Source organism: Gorilla gorilla, chromosome 4, assembly GCF_029281585.2.
Source record: "Gorilla gorilla gorilla isolate KB3781 chromosome 4, NHGRI_mGorGor1-v2.1_pri, whole genome shotgun sequence".
In the NCBI taxonomy this organism is placed as follows: Eukaryota; Metazoa; Chordata; class Mammalia; order Primates; family Hominidae; genus Gorilla; species Gorilla gorilla.
The window spans coordinates 35,682,750-35,695,282 of record NC_073228.2 but is presented as its reverse complement, the minus strand read 5'-3'; the positions used below and the strand labels follow the sequence as shown (position 1 = coordinate 35,695,282).

At 40.4% G+C, this 12,533-nt stretch overlaps 1 protein-coding gene across 1 annotated transcript in view; it reads left to right on the top strand.

Annotated features, from left to right (window-relative positions):
* ANKFN1 (ankyrin repeat and fibronectin type III domain containing 1) overlaps positions 1-12,533 on the top strand; it is a 241,417-nt gene that overhangs the window by 98,668 nt on the left and 130,216 nt on the right. Inside the window, exons 5-6 of the mRNA XM_063706249.1 lie at positions 3,865-4,059; positions 5,820-5,933. Of these exons, the coding sequence (XP_063562319.1) occupies positions 3,865-4,059; positions 5,820-5,933 (309 nt within the window). The remainder of the gene's footprint in view (positions 1-3,864; positions 4,060-5,819; positions 5,934-12,533) is intronic.

Below are 12,533 nucleotides of genomic sequence, written 5' to 3'. Positions count from 1 at the left end.
GGATTAATAAAGGTGGCACTTTCCCATTTTATTCCAGTTTTATAAAAAGTGGAGACAGACTGAGGTGTATACGTAAGAATTTTTTCCTTTTGTGTTCTGTCGCCAACTGAAGTGGCTAAAGAGCTTTGTGATATACTGGTTCACATCCTACCCCTTTGCACTTGTGGCAACAGATAAGTTTGCAGTTGGCTAAGAGAAGTTCCTGAAGGGTTTTGCTGCACTCTAATGCATGTATTCGGGTTAGGGGAATGGAAGGAATGCTCAGAAAGGAAATACATTTATTCTAGACTCTGGACCATACACCATCTCCAGCTATTTACGCACACCTTTCTTTAGCATGCTACAGTTATTAATCTGGACATTCAAGGAATTGGCCACTGTCACTGCTTGTTGTTTGCACATTTTTTTTAAAGCACATTGGTGCTAGAAAAGGCAGCTAAAGGAAGTGAATCTGTATTGGGGTACAGGAATGAACCTTCTGCAACATCTTAAGATCCACAAATGAAGGGATATAAAAATAATGTCATAGATAAGAAGCACAGCAACGATGATTTCACCATATAAATGTGGAGGCTATCAACAAAGAATGGGCTTGAAACATTATAAAAATTGAAAATGATTTATTAAATATGATTCCTCAATTGTAAAAAAAAATGCCCCCATTCCAGGGTGGCAAAAATAGAAATTGGATTCCCAGAACAATTTTCAAGCTTTCAAAAAGGCTAACTATCACACCATTACTCAAGATAAACTACACAGTCTAATATAATTGTCATATTTACTTGCTTCTGCTTAAAATATATTAACCCAGTTTGTTAGGTTGATTATCTCATTCTGAACAGATGCTTCTATTGATGGTTATATAAGTCATTAATAATAGGGAGAAACATGATCACTTTATAAGTCAGCTGGTTTAGTAGACAAAAAAAATCTTTCAAAAGAGGGTGTTTTATTAAGCTATTAAAAAAATCCACTGGAAAAAATAAATAAAAGTTTGCTTGCCGAAATGGTTGGAAACCAGTGGCTCAGTCAGTGCTTCTCTGACTTGTCCATGCAATTACTTTTAACAACAGATGCAAATGATAGTCTCAAGGGCACCTGTGGTCTTAACCTGGAAAAAAGGGATAGAGTTTTACAAAGTTTCCCTTTTTTCAAAATCTTCAATTTTTGAAAACACTTTCCATTCTTCTCCATAATAGACCTATTTAATTTCTAAATAATACGCTTAATCAAAATCTGCATGTAAAATTTGATGCTCCAAGAAGACACATTCATGCATATTGTGTTTTTAGAGGTGATCATTGCACCCCCTACTTCACCCACCGTCACCACCATATTACGTTAGAGTTTAGATATCCCAGTTTGAGGTGCACTGGGATCTAAATAATCTTGCAGAGCTCACCCAGCTATAAAATTCTGTCTTTAGTCTCTGAAGAGGCAAAATGCATTATCTTGAAGAGGTGGAATTCCTTTATCATTATAACTCAAATTGCATCTAAAGCCTAGAAGGAAAGGGAAAATGCAGAAACAAAATGTGTGGTTCTAGGGAAAGCAGAAAAATTGTCAGAAGGAGCCAAGCATAGCTCAAGAGAAGCTGTCCATCTGAAATGCCACCTGGAATTCACACCAGTAATAACTGTTGTGGATATAAAAATTAATAGGGGGGATTTCATAGTATTAGAAAAATTTATTTTTATAAATCATGTGTCTATCACCCAAGTGTTGACGCATGCATGCAATTCAAACATCAGGCATACAATAAAAAGCTCACTGGATAACTTAACAAGGACAATTCCCCCATTTTCTCTATAATTTGGAGTGGAAGAAGGAGGGGGGAGTGGGTAGAGAGTGCAGTTACTGGGTCAATTAATCAACCTGAAAACTGTGACACAAACTCTGACGCCTAACCTATGTCTAAAAATACACAAATGTATACGAATTTGTTTTAAACTGTCAATGCCTATATTTAGGACCTTCCCAGCAAGGCTATAATGAGACTGTGTTTGAGGGCTTCAGTCATAGCAGACTCTACCATTAATCTGAAGTTAGTTAAATTAACAGCATTTAGTACTGACTTGTCAATCTCACTGCTCCAGGAAATTGCACCTTGAGGCTACTAATATTGCCAATTTTTCCACTGGAGTGTGCGCCCGCGTGTGTGTATGTGTATTTTTTTTCTCCAGAACCTCTGCGTTCATACCCCATCATTGCTTCCCTACGTCCACAGCACTTATATTATCATTTATTCTGGCCTCCTTTAGCCTTCCCCAGGGATTCTGCATAGTGTAGCTGCTCAGTGAAAGAGTTTTTTAGCTTTATATTTATTTGTTTATTTTTCTGTCATGGCTCATGACTGAGGCTTTTAAAAAAAGTGTGACAGTATTTAGAGTACATGATTGACTGCTACAGCAACATTCATTAACCATGACAAATCTGCAGCAAAACACAGTCCTGAGTGTTCTAAACAGCAACTTTAAAAAGAAAGAAGAAAGAAAGAAAAAGAAAAAAGACTCAACTAATTTTTCATTGACCTCATCTGTAAATAAATTTAGACTGACGGTGAACAGAGGCAATAATAAATTAGTATTCATTTCCTGTAATTAATGCAAACATGCCCATGAACACAGAGAATATGAATATATAACCACCTAATTTCCATTTCAAAATACACCTAACAAATTTTCACTTGAGTTATCTTCACAATATTTTCCCCTTTAATTAGAAGAATGAAATAGTTGGATTTCTTTCTCACCCACCAGGGAGAAATATTGTTTTGGTCACAGGGAGTGTCAAACACATTTCAGCAACAGATCTGCAGGACTTTAGTCTGGTTTACTTGACTGTTCTGTGATCCCCTACCATATTCCCATGCTGAGGCTCTTTTATCACTTAACCAGGAGGGGCTCTGAAGTGACCAAGTGACCATCATGGCAGGCCCTCATATGCATAACAGCCATGAGGAGATCATAAGAGGCAGCCTCACTGCTCAGCACAAGAGAGGGAAACATGCATTCCTTCCCATTCATTGACATGAACGCAAGAGCAGGATGGCTAAACAATCTGATGTAAATCAAATGAAGACTATCACATATTGGGTAAAATAGAAATAGCAAGCTCTACAACCTCTCTCAGCAAGAGGAGCTTATATAACTTATCCTCTTGAGCATAGGTATCTCTGGAGATCATTCCTACCGTTATACCACAATCAAAGATCAATTTCTGATCACATTCAAGTCAGCCAGTCATCAGAACTCACCTGCTCAACTGTGGCAGCAGTAGCGGAACTCTTTGTAAGCAATAAATACATTGATTAACAATAATAAAATTATGCCTCTAAGATGTATGTACAAAAATGTCTATGAGCTGGGAAGAATGTATTAAAGGCAGAATATTTGAATCAGGTTCTACCAAAAGCAAAACAAAACTTCATCAGAATGCAACTTGCCTCATGGCCTCATGGATAATTTTTCGTAGGGTCTTCCCGGCCATACGGAGTTTTGCCCCTACATGTTTGTCCTTCTAGAGGTCATGGCAACAAATGTGTACTCTCTGGATGAGAAGTGGTCCTCTTGGGTACTTGATGGTGGAATTCTAATCAGCTGAGTTAAGCAGCTAAGTGAGGTATGTGTTACAGCAGGGCTGGAGAGCAATGAGAATATATTAATGTGATGAATTTACCACTTAATCTGATTGTGTCACTAATTAGGCCTTATCATAATAAGATACTTGATAACAAACACAGATCCCACTTTTCCCTGGCATTTTTTTTTTTTTCAAATCATAGTAAACTCTGGGATATATCCTTCCAATGAAGCAGCATTTCCCCAGAAAGAAAGAGAAGTAATCCCATTTCTTTCCCTTTAGTTGTCAGCCTGGAAAGCCGAGCAATGCACCTCAACACACTGGTCCAGGAAGCCCAGGAGAGGGTGAGTGAACTGTCTGCCCAGGTGGAGAATGAAGGATTCACTCTGGACAACACAGAGAAAGAGAAACAGCTGAAAGCTTGGGAGTGGAGGTATCGGCTCTACAGACGCATGAAAACAGGCTTTGAGCATGCCAGTGAGTATAAGCAGAAAATGTCTACATTTCACTAGACTGAGCTTCAGTTTGAGACAGCCAGGTCTTCTTTTACGGATTTTTTTTTTCAGCTCTACAGAGTCATGGATGGCCGTTGTCAGCCTGTATGGAGCAAGGGCTCTGAGAGGCTGTCAAAGGGTCTTTTAACTTGCTTGAGTTTCTGGCTCCTGATGGGTGCTCTGACCACAGCCATGAGGCTTCATGCCTCTGGCCTCTCTCCACCATGTCACACTCATCTAGCACTTTCCACCCGCTACGCCCTAATGCCTAATGATCTGGATGGTCTGATGCCCTAGATGGCTATATTTTGGGATAGGGAGGTGGAAAAATATTTGTTTGCCTGTTTGTCCAGTTTCTGCTTCAAGCTCAAGTTTAAGTTGTTTTCAACTCTCTACTGCATTTTTTTATGTAGAGCTATAAACTGAACTTCAGTTAACGCAGGCAACCGAAAAGAACAATCAACTCAAGAATTACGCTTTTGTCTGCACTTCCATTTTCTTTACCAATTCTTTTTGTTAGTTTAAGAAAAGCCTTCTTTTTGGATAATACTCATTAGCACTGGAAAGTAATGCTGAGTGTAGCTCCTGATACAAAAACAAAATATAAAATTCAAACACTTGTGAAATATTAAACTCTCATTCTAGAAGGAGATCGTAACTAAACAACAACAACAAAATTAGGCTGGAAATTTTAAATATAAGGGAAAGTTCGTTAGTTTGAAAGGTCTCTGCCTCTGCTGCAGGAAACTTAGTTGTGATGTAGACAAAGACCAAAGACAGTGATGATGTTTTCTTAAGTACACTAAATATCAAATCTAGGCCTAATCCTTTCTCTTGGAGCAAATAACTTAGCAACATTAATGAAAGTTTGCTTTCAACATCAACACTCTCCAGCAAGGCTGGTGCATGGGTTTGTTTAAAGAGATTCAGCGCTTGCTTTGATATATGCATTTGCTATTGTGCCTCATTTAGGACAGATTAACACTAGAAACAGACATATTTTCAGATTTGATGTCAATTTTTGTAATTTGCTAAATTATAAAACACCTTCTACATGTTAAGCAATACCAAAAGCCATCAGGAGTCCTTTAAAACCTGAGGTTAGTGGACATGACATCCACCCATAAATTTTTTTCTCAGAAAATACTGCTCATTTGTAATAGGAGAAAGCCTGAGAGCAAGGTGAGTTAGAATTCTATCAATGCTGGAAAGAGCCCAAAAGAAGGCAACTGAAGCCAGGGGCTTTCATCCTGGCTGTTTGTCTTCACTGTGTTCTTGAACAAGGAATTTGGCCACTTGGGGCTGCAGTTTCCTCATACCAAAAGTGAGTGTGCTATTTCTTGCCCTTTCTACCTAGCAGGGCTGCAAAAAGCCTCCAGTGAAACGATGTACTTTATAAAACGTAAGGGTGTCCACTGACAATATAGGATCCTGCTATCACTTCCTGCCTTTCTCTTCACTGATCCAGCCCAATCTCCTATCGTGTTTGCAGGATACTTTAGGAAGGCTTAACTGGTATTATTTACCTTTTCAGAAAATGTTCTAATGCTCAAATAAGACCCCAATGGCAACAAATAAAAGCCATTGAGACGTCTAATGAAAATGTTCAAAAGCGAAAGCTATTAGGCTCCACAAACAAATGTTTCCATAGTGTTCATTTCAGGGTATCCTTTGAAGAGGGAGGAAAGTTGTTTGAAAAGGATTTGCTGTGTTAAGATCCTTGTGTTTTTCCTTCTGTCCCAGGAGCCCCTGAGATGCCAACCGATGTCTGTCTCATGGTAACCAGCAGCACATCACTCACTGTCAGCTTCCAAGAGCCTCTTAGCGTCAATGCAGCTGTAGTAACCAGGTATAAAGGTACTGGACCCAAGACATTTTTTCATCACTCCTTCTTAAAAAAGCATCTGCTGTTTGAGAATCAATAGTGCATTTTGTGTGTTTGTTTTTCCTACTGATAGGAATGTTTTTATCCCATTGACTTTTGAAGTTGAAATATTTCCATAGGCGCTCATGTAAAGGAACAATCAAGTGACTGAGAATGTCACAGAAAGGAAGAACCACAAGACCAGGCTGTCATTTCAAGTCCCTCAATTACTGTTTCATTCATCTTTGCAGAGGACTTGCTCTATGCATAGCACAGGGCTGGGGACAGGTCTGAGTAGGAAACACTGAAGAATCAGACTTGATCCAAGGATCTGAAGGGTTGTGATATGGAACATACTAAGTAGGGGTTAAAAAAAACCAATAACTAAAGCCAGGTAACAGGGTTGGGGTTTTTCAAAAATGCAGATAAAGTATATTGGAGGTCAGGAAAGAGCAAGGGTAAGATAAAATGGTGGGATCGGTAAGGGTTCCCTAGGGTGGAGGTGGCATTCAGGCCTGGCTATGAAGGATAAGTAGGCTTTGGCCTGGAAGATATTGGGGGGAAAGTAAATTCCAAATGGAAAGGACAGTCAACACAGGTATAAAACCAAGCACATACCAGGACAGGTAGAGCAAACTAAGGGAACAAGTAGAGGGAATAGAAAATAGCATGGCTCCGAAAAAGCATAGGGTCATGAGAAGGTACAGTAAGATGTTAAGATTAAAGAATGAAACTATGATCAACAGAAAAGGACAGAATGAGGCTCGAAATTAAGGCTAGGGAGTTTAGACTTTATGTGATGAATTCAGCAGAGCCATTGAATAAGGTAGGGACAGGATCAGAGGTAGACTTTTGAAAGATTGGAGTGGTAATACTGTGTATGATTTATTGAGAGAAATAGAGATTTAGAAGAAAGAAATGAATTATAAACCTATTCAAGAGGGAGGTCATGATAGCCTGACCTGGCTACAATGGCAGCATTGGGAAAAGAAAGGGAAAGCCCAAAGGAAAAAGGTACTGCAGAGGTATTGTGATGATAACAGCTAATGCTTACGTAGCACCTACTATGCACCAGGCACCATTTAAAGCCGTTTAAAGTTTTAACTCTATTTAATCCTCACAATGATCTCATGAGACAGGTATTGTTATGATTCCAACTTTGCAGATGGAAAAACAGAGGCAATGAGAAGTTAAGGAATTTGCCTAAATGCTTACAACAGAGACAGAATCATCACATTATGCTGACTCTTGAATATGAGGAACAAAAAAGGAAAGCTATTTTCTGGATTCACAAGGACATATGGAATTACACTGAACAGCCCTAAAAGCTGATAAAGCTCTCCACACATATTCCAAGGTTCCAGGCTACAGTGTGGGCTTTCTTTGCATTCAGGTCACTATGGCTCTCTCTGCCCACAAACATGTTCAAGTAGTGCACGTGCCTTCCTTTCTCATTCTCAGGCCTGTCCCTCGGGGGAACTTCATATGTCTCTGCAAACTTTACTCTGCCCACACCCTGTAGCTTTCTTGGGTACTTAGAATTTTCCAGATAACGCCACTGTGTTTGTAATACCTTAGATAAGACAGCATTGAATTGATTATCCCTGGATTTTCTGTATCAGTCTAAGAGAAAGCAGCCTTAGGGTACTAAGGACAGCAGATAAATGAAACCACCCAGGATGGCCCCCCACAGCCATCCTTTGAAACAACTCTGATACCTTCTCTTGGTTGTCTCATCTGCCAAGACTGAAATTCAGAGCAAGCATTTCTGGGCAATGTTAGATATGGACGTTTTCTTTTCTTTCTGCCTCTCTCCAGCTCAGGATTTCGATGAAGAGTTTCATCAGTGCTGCCCACCTTGACATTTCCTTCTTACTTTGATGAGTGAGCTATCAGGAACCAACCAGTCCAGACTGTCAGCAATTTAATACTTGCCCATAATGCCGGCAAATTCTATCCGCATTCACATATTAACACTTCTCATCTCAGGAGACTTGCATTTGGGTGAGGTTGAAATGAAAGGTCACAAGTGGGTTCTGTTAGAGACTGGAGGGGATTAATTAAGCATTATAAATAGAATTGTCTGTTGCATTATGGAGTAGGTTTCCTTGTGTTAATTTATAAGGTCATAAATTGAGTCCTTAACCTGACCGTTCTCAAGGGTTATTTAAAACAGCTGGCAGCCTACTGTATCCACAGGAACAGCAGTGCAGTTTTTAATTCAGGGGTTGAAGTAATTATTTAATTATGAAAATATTAGCGTAATTATTTTGTTTGCAAAAAAAGAAAGAAAGAAAAGAAAAAGAAGAAACAATTGAGAAATCTACAGAATGAAATGGCAATTATCTAATTGGTTAGAGGGAAAATTTACCCCTGCAGTATTTAGGGTTTGGCAAAAACATCTCAGACTATTCTCCAGAATTTCTGGGTTCAGCAAAACCTCAAGCCTATTTTGACAACTCAATGTTTTCCTCCTTCATGCTTAAGCTAGGGTGTATTTGAAAGGAAATCTAAATCCTTCTGTTTCTCATTTGTTTACACTCAACCCATCAACATATTGTTTTATAAGAGTTTGTTGATATGTTGACATCTTTTTAAAAGCATCCCTTTTTAAGTTTTCTTCACACCGTGGGGGCACGCACCAGGCCAACTGCCGTCACAACTTGGAGATTAAAGGCATCAATTTCCACATCAAACCTAGGAAACAGTTTTCAGTGAGACCCACATGATTTTTTCTGAATTTCCCCCTGAATGCAGTAAAACGGGGCTAGGAGATCTACTCTCTGTTTCTAGGTGTTTTCTCTCTGGATTCAAAGGAGGCTTGCATCTTTTAGTCTCATCTCACCCATTTTTATGGCTGACAGAGGAAAACCTACAGTTATTTCAGATGCTTCGATGCTTTGGACAATTGCCAGAAGTTTGTACCACATTTTCTCCTCACTGCCTTGGGTCACCTGCCTGAACCTCTCATTTGCAGATTATGTCATTTCTCTGCAGGCCTGAGACAGAAAACATTTGCAAAAGTGATTTTACTGCTCCTTGCAGGGTTGGGGGACGGTTAGGAAGGCATCCTGAAAGAGGTGCAGTACAAAACCTCTTTTCCATCCACAAGATGAAACATTTTCGAGTTTGTGGTTTTTTTCTTCATTGGGCCTCAAAGTGGCCACACCTTGGGGTTTGCTAATTACAACATGCTGCAGTAGTTGCTGCATTGCCTGAGTGCAGTACCCGGGTTCTGGGTGGTATCCTTGCCCGTGTCTTTTCCTACTTCATTCCCTAACAGATTAGAAACCACCACCCTAGTTCCTCCCTACAAAGACTTGTAATAGCAGATTGTTTAACTGCTCGTCATTTGATGACATTTTTTAACATTAAAAAGCATCTCTCCTTGCAGAAACTGCCAGGGCCTTTCAGGAGCTCATAGTGTATCTGCTTCTGCAGTGACCAGGCCCATATCTCTGCCGACCATCACCTTCAGTTTCTTTCTCAGGAGAAGCAGCCAAAAAATTCCAGGGCGGTATATGAGGGGACATTTCAGCTTCTAAGAAGGAGAGTCTACCATTGGGACATTAAAACCCTCAGGGTCGATCATTTATAATAATAATAGTGTGAACTTGATCATAACCTGATGACTTGGACTATCTTTTCTACAAGAATGGAGTAAACCCTGACATCACAGAGCACAGGTTCCCATTGCTCTGTGATTTATATTCTTACCCTTTCTGTTTTTTCCTCCTACACCTTGTAGTTGGGTGGATGTTTATCTATCAAGAAAAATGCATTCCATTAAAGAATATAATTATTTATATGTTTAATTAATTGAAGGACTAATCTGGTCATAGGTATGAGGTAGCTACCTTCATTACTAGGTTGAAGTGATACAATTCCACAAAACAAAAGTATTTATAACTTTCTTTAGCCTGTTTGGGGAAAGAGAGGTGGGAGGAGGCCAAAGATTTGCAGATGAGAGCAACGAGGAGGAGTAGGAAATGTTACGTCCAGAGGACTTGAAACTTAGTGGATTAACATTTTTTGTGTTAGGGTGAAAATATGAAAGTGGGGTTAGTGATTAAAATGTATGATGGGGAAAAATAACAAGTCTGGTGGGGGTGAGAGGATGAAAAATGAAAGGCAACACTGCTCAAGAGTCACTTCTAAGCTACTAAGGCTTCTACATCCTTACTCATCCTACTTTCATTCACTAGTTGCTGAGTTGTCAGGATCCGGCCAATTTATTCTCCAACCATCTTGTAAACCACCTTAAAACCTTTCTCCAATAATGTATATTGTCAAGAATAGCTTTTCTGCATTTTCACCATTTAACAAAATGTTAACCCTCAAACTATATTGTGTAGGAATATATATATATAAAAGGTCAGGCCGGGCACGGTGGTTCATGCCTATAATCCCAGCACTTTGGGAGGCCAAGGTGGACGGATCATGAGGTGAGGAGATCGAGACCATCCTGGCTAACACAGTGAAACCCCGTCTCTACTAAAAAATACAAAAGATTGGCTGGGCGTGGTGGTGGGCGCCTGTAGTCCCAGCTACTCAGGAGGCTGAGGCAGGAGAATGGCTTGAACCCGGGAGGCAGAGCTTGCAGTGAGCTGAGATCGTGCCACTGCACTCCAGCCTGGGTGACAGAGTGAGACTCCATCTCAAGAAAAAAAAAAAAAAAAAGGTCAAAGTCCTTCACCCTTCTTCCAGTCGTATTCATACCTCAAATTCTATAGTGAGTTCGATGTATGTCCTTACAAATTCTTTTTTGATATGTATATGCACATGGATATATACAAAGTTTTGTTTATGTGCTCTAATACAAATATTATATTGTTTTTCTAATCCTACAACTGGATGTTTTTCAACTCAGTGATATTTTTACAGTTCAACAGTATAAATTACAAATCTATGTAAATGTGTTTGGCTCCTCTTACAGTTGTATAGTATTCCTATTCCACAGAAAGAGGTATCATCATTCTCCTATTGATGGATGTTGGTTGTTTTAATTTTTTCTGTTACATAATGTTACAATCCTTATATGTATCTCTCTTTTATCTAGAGCATATTTTTCTAGTATGGTTAACTAGAAGCAGAAGGGACTGTTTGTGGATTCACACACTGTCCCATTGATCTGTCTATACCTGTGTTACTATCATAAATACCATAATTTTACAGCATATTTTAACATCTGGTAAGGCAAGTTCCTCCCCATTAAAATCTTTTTCAAAATGTCTTTGTTATTCATGCACATTGCCTCTTACAAATGAATTTTAGAATTGGCCTGTCAAGTTCACTTTTAAAAATCTTATTTGTTGGATTTACATCATATTCCTAAATTAATTTGGGGAGAATCTCATCCATGAGCTGTCTTCCTAATCAGGCTGAATTGTATGTATTCAGAACAGTCTAATTATTTTCTTTATATAGATATTCTATACTTCCTATTGAGTTTCATGCTAGCTATATTTTACAGTTTTTGCGGCTGTTATGAATGAGCTCTCTTTTCAGGACATTTAGTTGCGGGACAGTAGAAGAGTATTGCTAATTAAGAAAAACTTTAGAAACAGAGCCAAGACGGCCGAATAGGAACAGCTCCGGTCTACAGCTCCCAGTGTGAGCAGTGCAGAAGACGGGTGATTTCTGCATTTCCATCTGAGGTACCGGGTTCATCTCACTAGGGAGTGCCAGACAGTGGGCGCAGGACAGTGGGTGCAGTGCACCGTGCATGAGCCAAAGCAGGATGAGGCATTGCCTCACTTGGGAAGCACAAGGGGTGAGGGAGTTCCCCTTCCTAGTCAAAGAAAGGGGTGACAGACGGCACCTGGAAAATCGGGTCACTTCCACCCTAATACTGTGCTTTTCCGACGGGCTTAAAAAACGGCGCACCAGGAGATTATATCCCACACGTGGCTCAGAGGGTCCTATGCCCACGGAGTCTCGCTGATTGCTAGCACAGCAGTCTGAGATCAAACTGCAAGGCGGCAGCGAGGCCGGGGGAGGGGCGCCCGCCATTGCCCAGGCTTGCTTAGGTAAACAAAGCAGCGGGAAGTTCGAACTGGGTGGAGCCCACCACAGCTCAAGGAGGCCTGCCTGCCTCTGTAGGCTCCACCTCTAGGGGTAGGGCACAGACAAACAAAAAGACAGCAGTAACCTCTGCAGACTTAAATGTCCCTGTCTGACAGCTTTGAAGAGAGCAGTGGTTCTCCCAGCATGCAGCTGGAGATCTGAGAACAGGCAGACTGCCTCCTCAAGTGGGTCCCTGACCCATGACCTCTGAGCAGCCTAACTGGGAGGCACCCCCCAGTAGCGGCAGACTGACACCTCAAACGGCCGGGTACTCCTCTGAGACAAAACTTCCAGAGGAATGATCAGACAGCAGCATTTGCGGTTCATGAAAATCTGCTGTTCTGCAGCCACCGCTGCTGATACCCAGGCAAACAGGGTCTGGAGTGGACCTCTAGCAAACTCCAACAGACTTGCAGCTGAGGGTCCTGTCTGTTAGAAGGAAAACTAACAAACACAAAGGACATCCACACCAAAAACCCATCTGTACATCACCATCCACAAAGACCAAAAGTAGATAAAACCACAAA